Raw genomic sequence first — 24374 nt, 5'->3', positions numbered from 1 at the left:
GAATATAGGATTAAAGATAAGATTCTTGGCAGTGTGGAGGAACAGAGGGATCTTGGTGTTCAAGTACATAGATTCCTCAAAGTTGCCACGCAGGTGGATACGGTTGTTAATGAAAGCCAAAATACCATATGCTTTCTTAACAAGGAGGTTGCGTTTAAGAGCCGCGAGGTTTTGCTGCAGCTCTGTAAGACCCTGGTGAGATCACACTGGGAATATTGTGTCCAGTTGATCACCCTATTATAGGAAAGATATGGAGGCTTTGGAAAGGGTGCAAAGAAGGTTTACCAGTATACTACCTGGACGGGAGGGCTTGTTGTACGAAGAGAGGTTGACTAAGCTTGGACTTTTCCCACATCGGGAGCAATGGATATTGTCGTCCTGTTTCCCCTCTCAGTCAAAGCAGGTGAAATATCGTTTTACCTCCTTCATCTTTATTCCGGGCCCTGGAGGGAGAGAGAATGATCACCCATGTACACAGGGACATGAGTTCACGGTCTTCTCTCGAACAGCAGTTTCTTAATGAATTATATAGTCATTTTACAGGGAGGAGCATCCAGATAAGGCAACACACATATTGTTTGGATGAACGTTGCAATCAGCAAGTGTCAATAGCAAAGATTAAGCCATCTGATGTTACACAATGAATGTTCTTAACCTTGTTAACTGGCTTCACATAATGGATACTTTTCACCTTGTTAACTGACTGTACATACTGAATGCTGCTTCATCTTGTTAAATAGCTGTTCATAATGAATGTGTTTTCACCTTGTTAAACCACTACCCTTGCCTCCAACACCTCATTGATCACTGCACATTCTTATCTGATCTGAGTCATAAAAGCTGAGCCTTTTGTCTCACACAGCCCAAAGCGTAACTCTTTCCCTACCTACTCATACCGTATACACATTCTCAATACAACAGATCAGGTTGGATGAAGTGCAGGCGAAACTCTACTGGATCTGGAAGGATTGTTTGTGGCCTTGGGCAGAGGTGAGAGGGGAGGTGTAGGGGCAGGCGTTTCACCTCTTGCTGTTGCAGGGAAACATAGAAGACAGGAGGAGGAGGAGGCCATTCAGCCCTTCCAGCCTGCTTCACCCTTCGTCACAATCATGGCTGATCGTCCAACTCAATAGTCTAATCCTGCTTTCTCCCCCTAACCTTTGACCTCACTCACTCCAAGAACTATATTTAGCCACCTCTTGAATACATTAAATGCTTTGGCATCAACTACTTCCTGTGGCAATGCATTCCACAGGCTCACCATTCTTTGGGTGAAGAAATGTCTCCTCATCTCCATCCTAAATGGCCCACCTCGAATCCTCAGACTGTGACCCCTGGTTCTGGACACACCCACCATTGGGAACATCCTCCCTGTATCTACCCTGTCTGGTTCTGTTGGAATTTTACAAGTCTCTATGAAATCTCCCCTCATTCATCTGAACTCCAGCGAAAACACATCCTAACCCAGTCAATCTCTCCTCATATGTCAGTCCCGGAATCAGCCTGGGAAACCTTTGCTGCACTCCCATCAACATTTAAAAGGCATCTGGATGGGTATACAAATAGAAAGAGTTTGGAGGAATATGGGCCAAGTGCTGGCAAATAGGACTAGATGTATTTAGAATATTTGGCAGATACAAACAAATTGACTTTTCTGCTCCTCAGATGTTGTCTGACCTGCTGTGCTTTTCCAGCTTCATATCTGTTGACTCTGGCTTCCAGCACCTGCAGTCCTTACTGTCTCCAAGTCTATGACTGAGTTTCCCTCCTACTAATATCACACTCAGTAGCCTATATTTCCTTTCTGAACAATGGTACCACATTATCTATCTTCCACTCTTTTAGCTCCTCTCCTTTTCTTTAATTCACCCATGGGGTATGAGTGTCACTGGCTGGGCCAGCATTTATTGCCCATCCCTAATTGCCCAGAAGGCAGTTAAGAGTCAACCATTTTGCTGAGGGTCTGGAGTCACATGTAGGCCAGAACAAGTAAGGATGACAGATTTCTTTCCCTCAACGGCATCAGTGAACCAGATGGGCTTTTCTAACACTTTCGATAACAATTTCATGATAATCTTTAGACTCTACATTCCAGATTCTTTATTGAATGTAAATTCCACTATCTGCCGTGGAGGGATTTGAGTTCCAATCCCCAGAACATTAGTTTCTGGATCAGTAGGCTCGTGATAATACCATTAGGTCTCCCCAATACTGCTGTATCCAGAGAGAATTGAACATTAATGTCAGGACACATGTCATCTCCTCTCTTACCTCTCACAGAAACTTGGGAATCATCTCATCAGGGCCTGGGGAATTTATCCAATTTTAAGTGCTAAAACCACCAGTACCTCTTTCTCAATCATAATTCATTCAAGGATGTAACAGTCCTCTTCCATGATTTCTATACCATTATTGCATTTCTCTATCACAAATACAGATAGGAAGTACTCATTTAAAACCTCGTCAATGTCTTTCAATTGCACCTGCAGTTTGCTTATTAGGTCCCTAACAAGCCCTGGAGAGACAACACCTCAGGGCTCATTTGTGATTTGAACCCAGGATCTCTCACATATTCCATATCCCCAAGCTAAAACCATTCCCTTAGAGCAATGGACAAGCAATCTTCAGTGTCCAATAACAACGAAACCAGCAGAACAGAACTAAACCAGGAATATTCACTGCAGCTTTGGAGAGATAAGGCAGAAATGAATTTTATTAGCAGTTCCTTCCTACTCCGTCTCCCTGCTCCCAAGAGGCCACTGTATGTATCCCTACCCCCCAGAATATTACAATTTTTCACATATTTTGTAATCAACCTGTTCAGAGATGTTATTACACACCTATGGAGCAGGTGGAACCTAAATCTGGTCTCCTGGTTCATAGGAAAGAACATTACTACAGAGCCACATTCATTATGACGGATTTTGGATAAGCAGTGTGATAGTGTAACAACAGTGGATGAAAGGAGAGGGATGATGGCGAGGACCAGCTATCCATTGTCAGTGTACGTGAAAACTAATAGTGTTTTCGGAAGATGTTACCACGTAGAGGCTGGGTTTCGATGGCAGATGTAAAGGCGAGAGGGACAAGAAAAGAGAACCGTGAACAATATCAGTGAACATAGATAAGTTTGTGGTCAGCAGTTCACTGGGAACAGCATCAATGGAGCATGGGGTGGATCTCATACACAAGATAAGATCTGATAGGCTAGGACAGGATACAGGAGAGGAACTGAAGAAAGTCGCAGATTCAAGGCTCAGACAAGAAAGATTAATACAAGATATTGCATTTTGGTAAAATAATCAGAGGCAAGACTTATACAATTAAAAGTTGGGCCTTGGGTAGTGATCTAGAAGAGGGATCTAGGGGTTCAAGTAAATAATTGTTTGAAGTTTGTATCACATATACATTAGGTGATTGAAAAGGCAATTAGCACACTTGCTTTCATTGCTCGGACTTCTGGGTATAGAAATTGGGACATTATGTTAAGGTTGGACAGGACATTGGTGAAGCCTCTTCTGGAGTACTGTGTCCAATTCTGGTCTCCCTGTTATAGGAAAGATATTATTAAGCCAAAGAGAGTTCAGAAGAGACTTACCAGGATGTTGCCGGAATGGAAGGTTTGAGCTATAAGGAGAGCCTGGACATGCTGGGATTTTATCCGCTTGAGTATAGGAGGTTGATAGGTGACCTCGCAGAGGTTTATAAAATCATGGGAGGTGCAGATAGAGTGAATGGCAGGTGCCTTTTCCCTAGGTTGGGGGATTTCAAGACAAGGAGGCATATTTTTCAGTGACAGGAGAAAGATTTTAAAAAGATATGCATGGCAATTTTTTTTCAAACATAGAGTGGTTCATGTGTGGAATGAACTTCCAGAGGAAGTTGTGGATGTGGGTAGTTATAACATTTAAAAGACATTTGGATAAGTATATGAATAAGAAATGTGTGGAGGGATATGGGCCAAGCCCATGCAGGCGGAACTGGTTTAGTTTTGGATTATGGTTGGCATAGACTGGTTGGACCAAAGGGTCTGTTTCTGTGCTGTATAACTATAAATCTATCAACATTTTCACCAGAGTGAGTGTGTGGAAGGAAACATATTGCAGAGGCAGCTAGTCGGGTTGTCTCGATCTTAGTGTCAAAGATGTTAATGAGCCCTTTGCACTTGTTAGAGGTAAGGATAGTGAAGACAAGGAAGCCTTTCAAAAGGAATGGATTTGTGTTTGAGATATTGAAAATTCGACACATTATAATTAACACAAAGCTGATTTATTTGACTTTTACGCAGAACATATCAATATTACTGGCCTGGCATTTTCCATCATCAGCAACAACAGACCCAAATGAATACTGTTCAGTCCTGAATGCAATGAACAGCAAGGTTCATTCACTTTAGTCACTTGTGGAGTCGCTGGTGTCTCAGCAGGTTGGATGACTGAGTAAATCTCCTCCCACACACAATGCAGATGAACGGCCTCTCCCCAGTGTGGATTCGCTGGTGTGCAGTGAGTTGAGATGATTGCCTGAACCCAGTCCCACAGTGAGAGCACCTGAATGGTCTCTCGTCAGTGTGAACACGTTGATGATACAGAAGGTCCCCAGAACTTTTAAAACACTTCCCACAGTTTGGGCATTTAAAAGGTCTCTTGTTAGTGTGCGCACGTTGATGGGACATCAGGCCACTGGAACTTGTATAGCATTTCTCACAGTCTGGGCATTTGAAAGGTCTCTTCCCAGTGTGAACACGCTGATGTGTAAGCAGGTTGGATGACCGAGTGAACCCCTTTCCACATTCAGAGCAAGTGAACGGTCTCTCCCCGGTATGAGTGCGTTGGTGTACAGCGAGGTGAGATGAGTGCCTGAACCCAGTCCCGCAGTGAGAGCACTTGAAAGGTCTCTCGTCAGTGTGAACACGTTGATGGCGCATCAGTTCCCTGGAACTTTTATAGCTTCTCCCACAGTCCAGGCATTTAAAAGGTCTGTTGTCAGTGTGGACAAGTTGATGGGACATCAGTTCTCTCGAACTTTTAAAGCACTTCTCACAGTCTGGGCATTGAAAGGGTCTCTTGTCGGTGTGAACGCGTTGATGGCGCATCAGTTCGCTGGAACTTTTATAGCACTTCCCACAGTCTGAGCATTCAAAAGGTCTGTCCTTAGTGTGAACTTGTTGGTGGGTCAGCAGGTGGGATGACTGAGTGAATCCCTTTGCACATATGGAGCAGGAGAATGGCCTCTCCCCAGTGTGACTGCGTCGATGAATTTCCAACTCAGATGGATAATGGAAACTCTCCTCACAATGCCCACACTTCCATGGTTTTCCCCCAGTGTGATTCTGCTTGTACGTGAAATTTTTCTCTTCCATGCTTAAATATTCTAAGCTATTCAGGGCACGATAAGATGGATGGCAGATCCTGCTGTGACATTTCAGTTCGAGTTCCAAATATCAAACTTCACCTTCTCATACATACTGTGTGAAACGAACTGGAAACAAGAAACAAAGCGAGAGAGAACCACGAAAACACAAATGTAGTCAATCACTGGAATTGAGTAAATTTTATAATTTGTGCAAAAACATGGCGATGAAGTAACCAAGTTGTTTTAAAAAAAATGATTCAATAATGTGTAGGGGTGTAAGGGTTGGAGAAGGCTACAGAAACAGGAAGGGCTGTAGGGGGCTGGAGGAGGTTACAGAGATAGGAAGTGGTGTCAGGGCTGGAAGAGGTTACAGAGATAGAAAGTGGTATTAGACTGGGGGAGGTTACAGGGACAGGGAGCACTGTAGGGGCTAGAAGAGGTGAGAGACAGTGAGGGCTTTGGAAGTGGGAAGCGAGAGATATAGAAGATGTCAGGAATGGAGAAGGTGGGAGATATTGAGAAGATTATTGAGGCTGGAGGAGGTGACAGTGATACGAACAGTTGTAGGGGCTATTTAAAAGGTGTGGCTCTTGCCTGAAACGTAGATTCTTCTGCTCCTCGTTTGCTAGGAGAAAGTGAGGACTGCAGATGCTGGAGATAGAGCTGAAAAATGTGTTGCTGGAAAAGCGCAGCAGGTCAGGCAGCATCAAAGGAACAGGAGAATCGATGTCTCGGGCATAAGCCCTTCTTCAGGAATAAGGAAGGTGTGCCAAGCAGGCTAAGATAAAAGGTAGGAAGGAGGGTTAAGGTGAGGGGGATAGGCCGGAGAGGGGGTGGGGGGCGGAGATGTCGGGAAGAAGATTGCAGGTCAAGAAGGCAGAGCTGAGTCCGAGGGTTGGGACTGAGAAGGGGGGGGGGGGGGGAAATGAGGAAGCTGGAGAAATCAGCATTCATCCCTTGTGGTTGGAGGATTCCTAGGCGGTAGATGAGGCGTTTTTTTTGGTTAAGGTGAGGGTAACCTCCTTCCACCTATCGCATTCCCAACACCCCTCCCCCAAGTCCCTCCTCCCTACCTTTTATCTTAGCCTGCTTGGCACACCCTCCTCATTCCTGAAGAAGGGCTTATGCCCGAAACGTCATTCTCCTGCTCCTTTGATGCTGCCTGACCTGCTGTGCTTTTCCAGCAACACATTTTTTTCAGCTCCTCGTTTGCTGCCTGACTTGCTGTGCTTTTTCAGCACCACACTCTGGTCTCTCTCTGTTCGTACCAAAAGAGATAAGAAAAGGCTTTTTAAACTCACAAATGGAAGGCGTCTGTCCCTTTCACGTGATTTGCCTGCCCCTTTCATTTATTTAAAAAAAAGGAGAATGTTGGTGCTGGGTGCAGACAACAGAAAGGTACAAGGCAACAAAATTTTCAGGACCCCACCTTCGCAGACACAAGTTCAGAAGTCCCACGGCACCAGGCTGGAGTCGAACAAGGTTATTTGAAACCAGAAGCTTTCAGAGCACTGCGCCTTCATCAGATGGAATGAAGAGAAACACAAGAGGCACTTAATTTACAGGCAGAGGGATGTAACAATCGGACAAAGGGCACCGTGTGCTCTGATTGGTTGGAGGACCAGAATGCCTCCGAGTGGTTTCCCGGCCTGTGGTTGACCCGAGCGCACGTCCATCATCCTACGGGGGCGTCACTACCCGCAGCTCACACTCGTTCGCGTACATGGTGATTAAAACATGGCGGACCGCCCGCCAGCGATTAGAAGTGGGAAGGAATCTTTGGAGATAAGTTTCTTGTTTCGAAATTCACTCGTATCGGCGAAAAGACGAACGTTTCAAACCCGTGAGTTTTAACGGACGGAAAACGTTGAAGGTCGCGCGCGACAACCGCATTTACGTAGCGGCGCCGGGAAGACCACGTGACCGCAACAATACGAGCGTTGATTGACACTAACAGTGACCAATAGGAACGGAGCGGGCGAGCCCGGACTAGCATTTTCCAATCTATTGTGACGGTAAGTGGGCGGTCCTAACTCTTGCCCCGCCTACTTCAGTGACATCCTTTTCCGACCCCGCCCACGTTCATTCAACAAACACTTGCATTTACTTAACGCCCGCACTGCCTTCAAACAACAGGCGTGGGGTTTTGCTGCCTCCAGCATGAAAACTAAATTACTGCAGCACGCTGGAATTCTCAGAGCCGTACAGCACGGACACAGGCCCTACAGCCCACACGGGTCTATGCCGACCAAAATGTCCATCCACGCTAGCCCCATTTCCCTGCACTTGGTCCACATTCTTCTAAACCTTTCCTGTGTATGTATTTGTCCAAATTACTTTTAAATGTTGTTAATATACCAGCCTCAACCATAACCATGGGCAACTCCTTCCATATGCATACCACCCTCTATGTAAAAAATTGCCCCTCGGGTTCTTTTTATTCTTTCCCCTCTCATCTTAAACTGATCACTCCTCGTCCTCAATTCCCTAACTCTGGGAAAAAGACTGAGTGCATTCACCCTATCCATGCCTCTCATGATCTTCTCTAAGATCCCCCTCAGTCTCCTAAGCTCTAAAGAAAAAAAGTCCTAGCATAGATCATACAATCCCAATTGTTTGTGGAAACAGGCCATTTGTCCCAACAAGTCCACACCCGGCCCTCCGAAGAGTAACCCACCCAGACTCATTCCCCTACCCTATTACTCGACATCTCCACTGATTAATGCACCTAACCAACACATCCCTAAACACTGTGGGCAATTTAGCATGGCCAATACACCGAAACTGCCCATCTTTGAGGATTGTGGGAGGAAACTGGAGCACCCAGAGGAAACTCATGCAGGCACATGGGTAGAATGTGCAAACTCCACGCAGTCACCCAAGGCAGGAATCTAACCCATGTCCCTGGTGCTGTGAGGCAGAAGTGTAACTACTCAACCACTGTGCCGCCCTCTCCAACCTCTCCCTATAACTCAGACCATTGAGTTTTGGCGACATCCTTGTAAATTTCTTCTGCACTCGTTCCAGTTTAATAACATCCTTCCTATTGCAAGGTGACCAAAACTGAACACACTATTCCAAGTGCAACCTCACCAATGTCCTGTACAACTGCAACATAACTCGAATTAAAATAGAAAATGTTCGAGATATATACCGAGCAGGATAGTAAACTGAGAGGCAGGAGTGAATTATAGAATCACTACTAAGCAATGAGAGGTTATTCAGCCCATCGAGATTGTACATAACATCCTGTCCTGACCCCTACTCTATCCCTGTAATCCTGCATTTACCATGGCAAAAGTGAGGACTGCAGATGCTGGAAACCAGAGTTTAGATCAGAGTGGTGCTGGAAAAGCACAGCAGGTCAGGCAGCATCCGAGGAGCAGAAAAATCGATGTTTCGGGCAAAAGTTGCCTGAAACGTCGATTTTCCTGCTCCTCGGATGCTGCCTGACCTGCTGTGCTTTTCTAGCACCACTCTGATCTAAACCATGCATTTACCGTGGCCAATCCACCTACCCTGCTCATCCTGGACTCTTAACCTACTCCTCACACCTAACCTACACATCCCTAAACACTGTGGGCAATTCAGCATAGTCAATCCACCTAACCTACATATCTTTGGACTGAGAGAGGAAAATACTCCACACAGGCAATCATCTGTGGCTAGAATCAAACCTGGGTCCCTGGCACTGTGAGGCATCACTGAGTCACCCAAAGTGTGCAGAATGACTACCCTTGTTATCAAAGGATTTGACTAAGTGTAGTGTTCACATTTTAGCAAACATCTGGATACAGACTTGAAGCACTGCAACTCAGTGGCAGAAACACTCATAGATGTTTGTAGCATTTTGGCTATCATGTCTATTTCAGTCAACAAAATCTGATTACACTAATCCTATTCCAGTTTTTTGCTCCATAGCCCCGGAGGTTAATGCAATAAAAGTGAATCTAAATACTGTTTAAACATTACAAGAGTTTCTGACTCAACCAAACCTTCTGGCAGTGAGTTCTAGACTTCCATCACCCTCTGGATATAAGTAATTTCTCCTCAATACTCCTGTTCGCCTTTTACCTCATCTTAAATCTGTGTCCCCTTGTTGTCAAGCCCTCTAATAAAAGAAAAAAAACTCTCTTCCTATCTATGCCCCTTATAATCTTATATACCTCTATTCAATTCCCCCTTCGATTTTCGCTGTGCCAAGGAAAGCAAAAGATCAATCTTTCCTTATAACACAAAGCCTCCAGCCCAGGCAGCATCCTGGTAAATCTCCTCTGATCCTTCTTTACTGCAATCACATCTTTCTGATGATGTAGTGAACAGAACTGTATGCAGTACTCCTGTTGAGGCACAGCCAGCATTTTATACAGTTCCAGTAATAACTGAAACGCTCTTGCATTCTCTGCCTCAGCTAATAAAGGCAAGTACCTCATATGACTTCTTAAACATTTTATCTACCTGTCCTGTTATCTTAGGGATTTGTGGACATGCATCCAAAGATCCCTCTGATCTCCAGTACTGTTTAGGGTCCCTTGCCTTGTTAGCTCTCTCCCAAGTGCATTACTTGACACTTATTTGGATTGAATGCAATTTGCCATTGCTGTGTCCAGCTGATCAGTTCATTGATATCCTCCTGTAGCTGACAACTATCCTACTTACTATCTACCACCTTACTAATTTTCATGTCATCTGCAAACTTCTTAATCATATCTTCCGAGTCCAAAACATTAATCTACCCCACAAACAGCACAGGCCTCAGCATAGAGTCCTGTGGAACCCCATTGTAGACAATCTCAGAAACATCACCCTCTGCTTCCTCTCATTAAGACAAAGTCTTAACCAGTCTGTCGTGAGGGTCCTTATCAAAAGCCTTGCCAAAGTCCACATCAAATACATTACCCTCATCAACATTCCTGGTTACCTCCTCAAAATATTTGATCAAATTTGTCAATCCTTCCTTAACAAATCCAAACCAACTATCCCAGATTAATTGTGTCTCTCTAAGATACATTCTGACCCTCTTCCTCACCACCGAGGTTAGACTGACTGGTGTGTAATTTCCTGGTCTGTTAGTTCCTGCCTTTTATTCAGTTAATGGATAATGTTAATTGTCCTCCAGTCCTCTGGAACCTCACCTGTAACCAGGGAGGATTTGAATATTAATGCAAAGACGTTTGATATCTTGTCCTTTGTCTTCCTTAACAGCCTTGGATACATTTCATCTGGGCCTACTGATTTATTCACTTTAAAGGCTACTATACCTGCTAGATCTTTCTATGTTAATTTCTTGTAATATCTCACTGTCCTGCATGCGAATGTCTGCACCTGGTGTCATCCTTTTTCCATTGTGAAGACCATTACAAAGTATTCACTGAGGACTGTACTCATGTCTTCCAGATCCACAGATTGCCTCAATGGTGCCTAATTTGGCCCCTGTGGTCTCTTACTCATTATATTTACAAAAAACAGAGAAGTGCCTATTAAAGATTGAAGTTAATGGGAATCGGGGGAAATATCTCCACAGCTTGGAGTCAGACATAACATAAAGGAAGATGGTTGTCCTTGTTGGAGGTCAGTCATTTCAGTCCCAGGATATCACTCTTGGTTGTCCCAGACACCTTCAGGCCGCCTCATTGATGACATTCCCTTCATCGTAAGGTCAGAAGTGGGGATATTCCCTTCACTGTAAGGTCAGAAGTGGGGATGTTCCCTTCATCGTAAGGTCAGAAGTGGGGATGTTCCCTGATTGCACAATGTTAATGACTCCATCAGCTGAAGCAGTCCTGTCCCTATATAGTCAGGGATGTTGTGCTTCTGGACCATGCAAGATTGCCACACTGGCATCTCTACACTCTGGTTTTATAACAGGCTGGACAGATTTCATTGCATCTGGTCCCGTTCCACTTCTGTTCCAGTACCAAATGTCCTTGGATAGACTTAGTATGAAATGGGCAGGCAATCTTACCACTTTGTTCAGCAAAGTGCTAAGTAGGTAGGCTGCAACAAGCTGAACTGTTAGTGAGATTATTATTTCCCATGTGTTTGGCAGTTTGTGGATTTTGCCCATTAAATTTCAGAAGTACCCATGTGGAAGCCTGAAGCCTTAGCCCATCTCCTGAACTCTCTGGATTTCCGTGAGTTGAGATTTCTCTGTGAGGAGAGTATCACCTTGTATCACACAAACCAGGGGGTGGAGGTGTAGACTTTTCAACAGAGGGAATTGAAGACTGCTAAATATGTTTGCATGGCCCAGACATGGGGGAAAGAAATTTGAAGGGGATGTGGACAGGCAGCTGTTTTCTTCCAAGTGCAGCCACAGGCTATGTATTGTGATGGGATGTTCATGTAAATCTGTACACATTCTGGTACAATGCAGTTAGTGAAACATAAGATAGAGTAGTGGTGGGTGGGGCCAGATTTGGTCATGGGAGCTAATCATAAAATAATGACAGCTTTGGGAGACCTCCACCTGATCTTAATTCATTCAGAGAAAGCTTTGTGTTTCCCCTTTTACCCTCTATTTCTCTCAAAAGGTTTTCTGAGCATTTTTCTCCATTACTCCTGCTGTTGGAGCAAAACATTTTCTGTCATTGGCTCAAATTTAATGCAAAGAGGAAACAATTCCAAGAGGAACTAAGATGGAGGACGGGAAAAATTTCTGGTTGTAACAGTTGCTTCGTTATTGAGGTATCTCTGTGACTTTAAGTCATCAGCTTATTTACATCCTATTGAGTCTCCTCTCTCATTCTGAAGACAGACTGAACCTATTCATTTGAGTTGGCTTTGGTTAAAATGGTCAGAAGTTTAACTCCAAGAAATTGAGCTATCCTAACTTTACTGACTATAAATTCCCCCCATATTTAATTGGAGGCAGTTCTGTGTATTGACATTGGACAAAATGTTCTAGAAAAGAAGCATTAACTAATTGAGAGCTCAAGTTCATTTTTATAACATTTAAAGGCCTCAAGAAATAAATAGATATATCTCTGACAGAAAGAGCTGTGTTAATGTTGTGTGCACCTGACTATGCTTCAAGACACCTGGGGCATAGTCACGTGACCTGTTGTTCATAAACAATTCATGTTTCAACACTGCAAAACATTCAACCTTTGAAGAGGTTTATGTTAAATGCTGAAAGTAAGATGAAATGTATTTATAGCAACTCATTGACTGAAGGGGTGCAATAAAGATGGAACAGAGGTGTGTGGAGAACAAGGCTGCTGACTTTTTCATCTCAGGTTCCCCCTTGCTGTTATAAAATTTGTTTTCAACAATGGCAGACCATGTCCTGTTCGATTATACTTGTGTTGAGGGTAGTCGATGGTCACCATGAGGTTGGCTGGTGGACAGTCGCTGGATGGGCAGGTCTATGACTGGAGGGAAGCATTAGATTTGGGGATGAGGTGACGTTAATCAGGGTGGAACTGAACAAAGTTAAGTGTGCAGAGGACCAAAGTTCAAGTGAAGATTTGCACAACAGTGTGGCAAGGCTGGGATGGAAATGGGCAATTGTTTTAAGGTGAATGTAGACTGTTGGTATTTAGTTATGAGGCTTGAAGTGCAGTTTTAGGCTGGACATTACTGACTACTATGTTATACTGTTACAAACTGTCTCTCTACACTACCCTAACATATCCTCCTCGATCATCCATCATGAATGGGAACAGATTAAAGACCCTTCTATTACTGTACCCAAGGGGCAAGAGAGGATGTAGATAGAGAGAAACTACTTCTGTAAGTTGGAATCTCTAGGGAGAGAAGGTGGAATCTAAAAATTAAAGCCATACTTTCAAGAGTCAAATTACAAATCTTCCACTCTTTGACATTTGATGGCATTACCGTCACTGAATCTTTTACAATCAACATCCTGGGGATTACCACTGATCAGGAACTGGACTGGATTGGACCTAACTAACAGCATTGTGGCAGTGGTTCAAGGAGGCAGCTCACCTCCACCTTCTCGAGGGATGGATGACAAATGCTGACCTTGTCGTCGAGATCCACATCCACAAAAGGATGTATGTGTACCCGATACCCATTTGCTCCTCTATTCCATTTACATTCCTTTATATTACATTAGTGCGTGTTTAACATATGTCAGTTGTATTCCACTGTAAGTTTATTCATACGTTCCAAAGTTTAGCTCATTAATATCAATTCTGGATTATTTAACTGGATGAGGGCATTGCTGGCAAGGCCATCATTTGTTGCTCATGTCTAATTGGTCTTGAAATGAGTGGCTTGCTGGGCCAGTTCAGAGGGCAACTCCGAGCTACCACATTGTGGAGGTCTGAAGTCACATGTCAGCTAGACCAGGTTCTTTCTTGAAAAGGACATTAGTGAATCAGATGAATCTTCACAACAATCGTGATAATTGTCCTGGTCACTATTACAAAGACTAGTTTTTCATGCCACCATCTGTCCTTTATTATTGGTGTGTGGGAACCTGCTGTGCACAAACATGTTCGCATCTTTACTCACATCCACTTGAGAGGTACTTAATTGGTCATAATGTGCTTTTTAGACATTGGTCATGAAACGTGCAAAATGAACACAAGTCTTCCTTTAACAGACCAACACTGAGTCTCATTGAACACGAATCAAGATTCCATTTACAGGGTTTATTTTAAAAATGCAAGAGGAGCACAAATGGCCAGTCCTGAGGTGAGAACTCCTGGATGCAAGAAATGACTCAACCAGGCCCTTGCAGTAATCAGTGGATTTGCAGGTGTATTAGCAGGGTGAATGACCGAGTGAAGGCTTTCCCATATACTGAGCAGGTGAACGGCCTCTCCCCGCTGTGACTGCGCCGATGCTGGGTCAGTGCCCATGAAGTCTTGAAGCTTTTTTGACAGTCTGAGCACTGAAAGGGTATCTCGTCGGAGTGGATCCGCTGATGAACGAGCAGGTTGAATGATAAAGTGAATCCCTTGCCGCACTCGGAGCAGATGTAAGGCCACTCTCCAGTGTATAGCCGCCGGTGTTTGATCAGGCTGGAAGACTGACCAAATCCCTTGCCACACTCTGGGCAGATGAATGGCCTCTCCCCGGTGTGGAGCCGCCAATGCTGCAACAGCTGGCGGGAGCTCCTGAAGCATTTCTCGCAGTCAGTGCACGGGAAGGGCCTCGTCAGTGTGGACTTGCTGGTGGGACAGCAGGCTGGAAGACTGAGTGAATCCCATGCCGCGCACTGTGCAGGTGAATGGTCTCTTCCCAGTGTGTACATACTGGTGCATTTCCAGCTGGTAAGGGTAACTGAAGCTCTTCCCACAGCGCCCACATTGATGTGGCTGCTCCCTCGCATGACTGCGCAGATGCCTCAGCAGATTGGATGATCGGCTGAACGAGCGATGACAAATGCAGCAGGCATGTGGTGTCCCCTAACTGTAGTTGTTACTTTCCCGCCCCATTGACAAAGACTCGCTCTAAATCGACTGAACGATTGGGATATTGGTGTCGACTTTGGTTTGAGTTTCCTGCCTGCAAATCATTCATTCATTACAGGCAGCTAGCATGAATATTTCCTGTAAGCACAGGATAGAAATTCAGAAGAGACTATTTTCAGCCTTTGCTTTATCTCCTTCCAAATTGCACTTAATGGGTCATGTATGGGTCAGTGACATTGTCCTTTCAATTAAAGAACAACTGCTTAGGCTTGCATAATAGCTTCAATAGCTGGGTACGTTGTATCAAGTATATTAGAGTTGATCACCAAAAGCTTGTTCAAAGAGCCAGTTTTTAAGAACCATCGTAAAGGATAGAGAGAGAGCATGCAGTAGAGAGATTTAGAGAGGGAATTCCAAGCTTAGGGTCCAAGTAGCTGAAGTTGCAACCATCAGCGGTGGAATGACTAAAACCAGGGGTGCTAAGAGGCCAGAATCAGAGGAAGGTGGAGATGTCAGAGGGATGTATTGCTGGAAGACCTCACAGAAATAGAAGGGAAGGAGGACCATGGAAACATTTGTAAATATGATCAAATATTTTAAAATCAAGACATTGCTCAACCAAGAGTCAATGCAGGTTAGCAAGCCTGGAGTGTGCTCAGGGGTGAATTGGGACTACGTGTGAGCTAGGACACTGGGCAGCAGAATTTTGAATGACATCAAGATTCAGAGAGTAGAATGTGGGTACCAGTCAGGAGGGCCTTGGAATAATAGTGTCAAAATAATAAATGAAAAGTAAATAACAGAGGCACAAAATGAACATTTGTACATACAAATAGCCTTTTTAATTTGAAGCCTGCATTCAGTAGGATCATAATCTGGTTGTGGTATAAATTGTATTTCTGTCTGCTCTATCCCTCATGTTGACTCCCTTGTCTGTCAAAAAAACCTAACCATCTCAGTCTTAAACAAGCCCACCCCACACTGTTCCCTATGGAAGAGGTTTCCAAAGACGTATGATCCTGTGAAAGAGAAAAACCTTTCCTCGTCTCTGTCCTACAACCTCTTAAGAATTCTTAAACCTTGCCCCCTGATTCTGTGCTCTCCCTAAGTTCAAACATCCTCTTAAAATCCACATAAAGACTCTTCAGGAAGTCGTATATTTCAATAAGATCACCTCTGATTCTTCCAATCTCCTGTGGGTGTAGGCCTAAACCATTCAACCTATCTTCAAAAGAAAACCCCTTCATCTCAGGAACGAGTAAAGATGTATTTTCTCTGAATTGCTTTTTAACAAAGATACAAATGAGAGTTTCAGCAGAAGACTTGAAACAAAGGTGAAGCTAAGTGATGTTAGGGTGGTCTTAATGCCAAAGATCAAATGTGACACCTCAGCCTCAAGAGGTTGCCATGCAGAGGGACAAAGTCAGCAGTTTGGATCCGGAACTTCAATTAAATATCGGGAGCATTGGAGGGAACATCTGTTCATCCACAACTGGATGTCAGACAAGTCATCACCTCTTGCACAGACAGAGGGACAATGAAACGCTGATGCAGTGAGACAGGCTGCCCCATTAATTAGAGACAGATTTGAGCCCTTAAGAGATGAGGAAATGACTATTCCATTAACTGGCTGCTCACAAACATTTACCAGGAACATTTAACTCAGATAATGCAGAGTGAGAGTACAAAGGACCAGAATTGCACGCAATATTCAACAGTGGCCTAACCAATGTCCTGTACTCAATACTCTGACCAATAAAGGAAAGCATACCAAACACCGCCTTCACTATCCTATCTACCTGCGACTCCACTTTCAAGGAGCTATGAACCTGCACTCCAAGGTCTCTTTGTTCAGCAACACTCCTTGGGACGTTACCATTAAGTATATAAGTCCTGTTAAGATTTGCTTTCCCAAAATGCAGCACCTTGCATTTATCTGAATTAACTCCATCTGGTCAAGATTGTGTTATAATCTGAGGTAACCCTCTTCGCTGTCCACTACACCTCCAATTTTGGTGTCATCTGCAAACTTACTAACTGTACCTCTTATGCTCACATCTAAATCATTTATATAAAGGACCCAGCACCGATTCTTGTGGCACTCCACTGGTCACAGGCCTCCAGTCTGAAAAACAACCCTCCACCACCACCCCCTGTCTTCTACCTTTGAGCCAGTTCTGTATCCAAATGGCTAGTTCTCCCTGCATTCCCTGAGATCTAACCTTGCTAATCAGTCTCCCATGGGGAACCTTGTCAAGCGCCTTACTGAAATCCATACTGATCACATCTACCGCTCTGCCCTCATCAATCCTCTTTGTTAATTCCTCAAAAAATTCAATCAAGTTTGTGAGACATGATTTCCCACGCACAAAACCATGTTGCCTATCCATATTCAGTCCTTGCCTTTCCAAATACAGGTACATCCTGTCCCACAGGATTCCCTCCAACAACGTGCCCACCACCGACATCAGGCTCACTGTTCTGTAGTTTCCTGGCTTGTCCTTACCACCCTTCTTAAACAGTGGCACCACGTTAGCCAACCTCCAGTCTTCCGGCACCTCACCGGTGACTACCGATGATACAAATAACTCAGCAAGAGATCTAGCAATCACTTCTCTATCTTCCCACAGAGTTCTAGGGTACACATGATCAGGTCCTAGGGATTTATCCACTTTTATGCATTTCAAGACATCCAGCACTTCCTCCTCTGTAATATGGACATTTTGCAAGATGTCACCATCTATTTCCCTACAGTCTATATCTTCCTTATCCTTTTCCACAGTAAATACTGATGCAAAATACTCATTTAGTATCTCCCCCATTTTCTGCGGCTCCACACAAAGGCTGCCTTGCTGATCTTTGAGGGGACTTATTCTGTCCCCAGTTACCTTTTTGTCCTTTATGTATTTGTAAAAACTCTTTGGATTCTCCTTAATTCTACTTGCCAAAGCTATCTCATGTCCCCTTTTTGCCCTCCTGATTTCCCTCTTAAGTATATTCCTACTTTCTTTATACTCTTCTACTCATCCAGCATTCCCTATACCTACCAGCCTTCCCTTTCACCCTGACAGGAATATATTTTCTCTGGATTCTTGTTATGTCATTTCTGAAGGCTTCCCATTTTCCAGCCGTCCCTTTACCTGTGAACATCTGCCCCTTATCAGCTTTCGAAAGTTCTTACCTCATACCGTCAAAATTGGCCTTTCTCCAAGTTAGAACTTCAACTTTTAGATCTGGTCTATCCTTTTCCATCATTATTTTAAATCTAATAGAATTATGGTCGCTGGCCCCAAAGCGCTTCCCCACTGACACCTCAGTCACCTGCCCTGCCTTATTTCCCAAGAGTAGGTCAAGTTTTGCACCTTCTCTAGTAGGTACATCCACATACTGAATCAGAAAATTGTCTTGTACACATAACAAATTCCTCTCCACCTAAACACTTAACACTATGGCAGTCCCAGTCGATGTGTGTAAAGTTAAAATCCCCTACCATTACCACCCTGTTTTTCTTACAGATAGCTGAGATCTCCTTACAAGTTTGTTTCTCAATTTCCCTGACTATGAGGGCATCTATGATACAATCCCAATAAGGTGATCATCCCTTTCTTATTTCTCAATAACTTCCCTGGATGTATTTCCAGGAATATCCTCCCTCAGCACAGTTGTAATCCTATCCCTTATCAAAAATGCCACTCCCCCTCCTCTCTTGCCTCCCTTTCTATCCTTCCTGTAACATTTGTATCCTGGAACATTAAGCTGCCAGTCCTGCCCATCCCTGAGCCATGTTTCTGTAATTGCTATGATATCCCAGTCCCATTTCCTAATCATGCTCTGAGTTCATCTGCCTTCCCTGTTAGGCCCCTAGCATTGAAATAAATGCAGTTTAATTTATTCATCCTACCTTGTCCCTGCTTGCCCTGATTGTTTGACTCACTTCTGTTCTCAACTGTACCAGTCTCAGATTGCTCTCGTTCCTCACTAATTCCCTATACCTACCAGCCTTCCCTACCAGATTCCCTGGATCCCACCCCCCCATCTTACTAGTTTATGGGCGGCACGGTGGCACAGTGGTTAGCACTGCTGCCTCACAGCACCAGAGACCCGGGTTCAATTCCCACCTCAGGCAACTGACTGTGTGGAGTTTGCACATTCTCTCCGTGTCTGCGTGGGTTTCCTCCGGGTGCTCCAGTTTCCTCCCACAGTCCAAAGTTGTGCAGGTTAGGTGAATTGTCCATGCTAAATTGCCCGTAGTGTTAGGTGCAGGGGTAAATGTAGGGGAATGGGTCTGGGTGGGTGCGCCTTGGTGGGTTGGTGTGGACTTGTTGGGCCAAAGGGCCTGTTTCCACACTGTAAGTAATCTAATCTAAATCCTACCAAGCAGTTCTAGCAAATCTCCCTGCTAGTATATTAGTCCCTTCCAATTTAGGTGCAATCCGTCCTTCTTGTACAGGTCACTTCTGCCCCAAAAGAGATTCCAATGATCCAAAAATGTGAATCTTTCTCTCATAACCAGCACCTCAGTCATGCGTTCATCTGCTCTATTCTCCTACTCCTGCCCTCATTAACTCGTAGCACCAGGAATAATCCAGATATTACTACTCTCGAGGACCTCTTTTTTAAATTTCTGCCTAACTCTCTGCAATCACTCTTCAGAATCTCAACCTTTTCCCTTCCTATGTTGTTGGTTCCAATGTGGACAATGACCTCTTGCTGGCCCCTCTCCCCTGTGAGAACATTCTGCACCGTCTCTGAGACATCCTTGGTCCTGGCACCAGGGAAGCGACACACCATTCTGCTTTTTCACTGCTGGCCACAGAAACATCTGTCTGTACCTCGACCTAGAGAATCCCCTAACACAATTGATCTCTTGGAACCCAACGTCCCCTCATTGCATTACAGCCAGTCTCCATACCAGAAATTTGACTGTTCGTACAACGCTCCCCTGAGAATCCATCAATCCTACATTTTCCAAAACAGCATACCTGTTTGAAATGGGTATATCCACAAGAGACTCCTGCACTCCTACCTCTCTTACCCTTCCTGGAGTTAACCCATCTATGTGACTGTATCTGAGACTTTCCCCCCCTTCCTATAACTGCCATCCATCACATACTATAGCTGTTGCAAATTCCCCATTGCTTCTAACTGTCTCTCCAACCGATCCATTCGATCTGATAAGATTTGCATCCAACAGTATTTATGGCAGATATAATCCACAGTAACCCTTAAACTCTCTTTAAACTCTCACATCTGACAAGAGGTACATATCACTCTATTAAAGACCATTTTTGCTCCTTCACAATCTACAAACCCAGAAAATAACATTGTCATATTCCTCCACAAACACTGCCCTAGGTTAAATAAATAGTTATGGCTTATATTTTAAGTTTAATCAAGAGACATCTCCAAAAACACATAATCAAGAAAGAACCTACTCTACTCACTTGCTCCCGATCTACTGTAGCTAGCCCGCTCATGATTTTGAAAACCTCTCTCTGACTTACTCTTTGCCTCTCCAAGGAGGACGGTCCCAACTTCTTCAATCTACCCTCCAATCACAATATTTCAATCCCAAGTAAGGGAAACAAGATTGAGGAATGGATACTTTGACATCTTTTCATCCAAACGCTGGTGGTGAAGATCTGAAACGCACTGCCTGAAAAGCTGGTCGAGGTTGAAACCCTAATCTGCAGCTCACCACATCTTCTTAAGGGCAACTAGAGATGGGCAATAAATGCTGATGAATGAATAATTTTAAAAAAACACACGCTTTGAAACAGCTGGATACAAATTTGAAATGCTGTAACCTAAAATAACAGAAAGAACATGACCTGAGAGAAACTAAAATAACAACCTGTGTGTGATTCATAAGGATTACAGCCCAGGAGCAGGCCATTCACCGCATCCAGCTGGAGCTGATTCTCTGAAGATGCAATTTAGATGTGGAACAAGCAGGGTGATTTTTTTTCAGGTGCAAGGAAAAGGTGGAGAGGAGAGGGGTGTTTGGGAGGTTGAACTAGGGGTTGTTGATGTACATGCACGATTATATACTGTGTTTTCTTCATGTCACCAAGGAAGAGCAGATAGATGAGAAATAGCAGGGAGCCACAAAAACACATTTGGAGGCATACATACAGACACATGAACACATTCACTGACATGCAAACACGGACACAAATGCATCGAGTCACACTAATATGACAAAGAGCAAATATTTGGTGACTGAGGTTTTGGAACCTCAAAAGGACAAAGAGTGAGGATTTTTAGTGAAGTCTTTTCCTTTAAACACTTGCAAGGAAGGCACTGGGAAACCAATACATGTATTCTATTCACAGTTATATTACTCGTGGTTCATTGATATTGATGTGGGACCGACGTGTGATTTAAGAAGAGGGCCCAAAAAAATCAAGAAAAGAGCAGAGGACTTGCCCTTGTGCAGATCACTAGTTATGCTCATTTTAGACCCAACACCCCACCTCTTCCCAAATGTAAATTTCCATGCCACACTCTATCCCTTCTCCCTGGGCTGAAATCCAGACTCACATGCCATCATCTTCATTGCCCAGCTAATGTTGATCATTGTAACAGGAAGCTAAGTTAGCTGGTTACTCATCAGACAGCATCTGCAGTCCTCACTTCTCCTATTCGTCAGAGTGTCGCTTAAAAAAACTGTTTTTCTTTAAAATCACTTGGTCAGTAAGGGATGTACAGTCAGACTGAGCCACACTGAGACAAGATACTGAATACCTGAAATTTAATTCAAAATGGGAATTCAATGCATTGTGGAAAAGTGTGTTTTAAGTTAGGTTTAATGTAAGAAGTTAAGTCGGCTAAGTGGGGAGTTCAGTGAAGCTGGTGGGGGGAGGGGGGGTAAGGAGTTGTTCCTTTCTAAACTGCTGTTAGGACCTGTGTCTCAAAGTTCATAAATTTTGGAAAAAATACATTTAGAAAAAAAACTCCAAAAAAAAATAATCGATACTGGTCTCCCTCCTTTCGGAAGGATGTTGTGAAGCTTGGAAGGATTCAGAAAAGATTTAGAAGAATGTTTGCAGGGTTGAGAGTTTGAGTTATAGTGAGAGGCTGAGGCTGTTTTCCCTGGAGCGTCGGAGGCTGAGAGGTGATGTTATAGAGGTTTATAAAATCATGAGGGGCATGGATACAGTAAATAGACAAGGACTTTTCCCTGGAGTGGGGGAGTCCAGAACAAGAGGGCATAGGTTTAGGGTGAGAGCGGGAAGATTTAAAAGGGACCTAAGGAGCAACTTTTTCATGCAGAGGATGGTGCATGTATGGAATGAGCTGCAAGCGGAAGTGGTGGAGGCTGGTACAATACAACATTTAAAAGGCATTTGGGTGGGTTTATGAATAGGAAGGACTTAGAGGGATATGGGCCAAGTGCTGGCAAATGGGGCTATATTAATTTAGGATATCTAGTCAGCATGGACAAGTTGGAATTGAAAAGTCTATTTCCATTCTGTACATCTCTATGACTCTGAATCTAAGTAACACAAAAGCCTGATGAAGGTGTGCCATCTGTGGCACGTGGAGAGTCATAGACACTTTACGATTTGGATAAGCACATAAGCAGGAAGTGCTACCAGCTAAACAAGCTTGAGTTATGGGTTTCAGAGCTCAAGAAGCAACTGGACTAACTGTGGTATATCCATGAGGCTGGGAACTTTGTTGGTAGCGTAATCAGATAGGTGATCACACACAGGCTAGGCACATGCAGGTAGAGAAGCAACAGGTGACCACCAGGCAGTTGAAGAGAGCCAGACAGCTAGTGCAGCACTCCCGGAGGCCATCTCTCAAAACTTTAACAATGTAGTATGGCAAGAGGTAAACATAGAGCACCACTGATGGTCCAGATCTACAGGAAGATGAGTGGGAGAGCAATCGTGGTGAGGGAACAGACATGTCTATGGCTATAGACATGACTCCAAGAATACTAATGTTGCCTCTCTCCTGCCAGGATCAAGGCTATCACAGGCAGTTGCAGGACATTGATAAGGATGGGTGGGTGAGCAGCCAAAGCCCACGTTGGTACCAATGGCAAAGGTAAAGGAGGGGGGGAAATGTAGTCCTGCAGTGCGATAATCAAATCAGTCATCATCTCTCCTGGTGACTGGGGTGTTGACGCCCAGCTCACATCCAGTTCCCTCACCAAGATGGCTGTCCATTCGCTGTGCTCTCCGCACCTACCTTTCCAAAGATGGAGGGAGGTTGAACGGTTGCCTGGGTAACCTCGGGACGGCCCTCCTCCCTGATCCGCCCTGACACCCACTCACAAAATGGCGATCAGCGAGACCGCTCCCCCGAGGCCTGATCCCGCCCGCACGATAAATACGGCACCGAAGGACTCTCATTCAAGGTCCCAGCCTTACCTTTAGGAATTGATGAAGTTACCAGGCCCCAGTGTCGTGGTTTCCATCCCTACCCTGTCTCAATCTCCTGCCACCGCCGCCTGAAATGTCCGCCCCTCAGCTTGTCGCTATGACTGACATTGAGCATGCTCAGAGCACTGTCCGACCCGCGGCTGCGCACTGGATTCCTGTTCCCTGGAAATCTAATTTTGCATAAATCTACCAGAGTAAAATAGACCAAATTAAACTTTTAAATGTGTTGAAAGAGAATTGATGAAAATTCCTGGAGCATAAACTCCGGCATGGTCTGGTCAGGCTGAATGCCCTGTTTTTGTTAACACTGTCATGCTAAATATCTGAATTTTAAAAATGCTGGAAGAACATGTATGGCAGCATTTGTGGCGAGAGAAACAGAATGAAAATGTCAAATTCAATGACTTCTAGAATTCAATAGCCCGTTTCTGTTCTGCGTATCCTGTGTAATCATTGAAAGCTTTCGACCTGGAGGGGCAGTAGGACACCCACAATGGGGAGAAATCGTGGGAAAGTGGGGACATTGAGAATTCGTTTTAAAATCCCCTTGAAGCTAGAAAGTTTTCAGTGAAATTGCACTGGGATGAGGCTATTCACTTGCTACATGCCTGGGTAGATCGACTTAGTCATCCAGTTTCCAGATACAGCACAGAAGAATGACCTTCGACCCTCGATGTTGCACCGATCTGTGGAACCAATCTGAAGCCCATCTAACCTACACTATTCCATTCTTGTCCATATGCCTATCCAATGACCATTTAAATGCCCTTACAGTTGGTGAGTCTACGACTGTTGCAGGCATTGCGTTCCACGCCCCTACTACTCTCTGAGTAAAAAAACTACCTCTGACATCCGTCCTATATCTATCACCCCTCAATTTAAAGCTACGTCCCCTCATGCTAGCAATTGCCATCCAAGGGAAAAGGTTCTCACTGTCTAACCTATCTAACCCTCTGGTTATCTTACATGTCTCAATAAAGAGTTCAGAAAACATTTACAAGGATGTTGCCAGGGTTGGAGGATTTGAGCTATAGGGAGAGGCTGAACAGGCTGGGGCTGTTGTCCCTGGAGCGTCAGAGGCTGAGGGGTGACCTTATAGAGGTTTACAAAATTATGAGGGGCATGAATAGGGTAAATAGGCAAAGTCTTTTCCCTGGGGTGGGGGAGTCCAGAACTAGACGGCATAGGTTTAGGGTGAGAGGAGAAAAATATAAAAGGGACCAGAGGGGCAACCTTT

At 44.3% G+C, this 24374-nt stretch overlaps 2 protein-coding genes across 2 annotated transcripts in view; both read right to left on the bottom strand.

Annotated features, from left to right (window-relative positions):
* Positions 1 to 23232, bottom strand: part of LOC122543901 (uncharacterized) — a 50794-nt gene extending 27562 nt beyond the window's left edge. The window contains exon 1 of the mRNA XM_087983676.1: positions 23126 to 23232. The gene's annotated coding sequence lies outside the window, so the exon portion shown is untranslated. The remainder of the gene's footprint in view (positions 1 to 23125) is intronic.
* Positions 4254 to 23219, bottom strand: LOC122543892 (uncharacterized). Its single transcript, XM_087983649.1, has 3 exons — positions 23126 to 23219; positions 6429 to 6613; positions 4254 to 5481 (listed from the first exon to the last, which is right to left on the bottom strand). The coding sequence occupies exon 3, from the start codon at positions 5360 to 5362 to the stop codon at positions 4397 to 4399; it is 966 nt and encodes a 321-aa protein (XP_087839775.1). The 5' UTR covers positions 5363 to 5481; positions 6429 to 6613; positions 23126 to 23219; the 3' UTR covers positions 4254 to 4396.
* Positions 23233 to 24374: the final 1142 nt, after the last annotated feature.

Source organism: Chiloscyllium plagiosum, unplaced genomic scaffold (assembly GCF_037043375.1).
Source record: "Chiloscyllium plagiosum isolate Xiang-an unplaced genomic scaffold, Cpla_swu_hap1 HiC_scaffold_46, whole genome shotgun sequence".
Lineage (NCBI taxonomy): Eukaryota > Metazoa > Chordata > Chondrichthyes > Orectolobiformes > Hemiscylliidae > Chiloscyllium > Chiloscyllium plagiosum.
The sequence above is the reverse complement of the archived record's forward strand: the minus strand, read 5'-3'. Positions and strand labels throughout refer to the sequence as shown.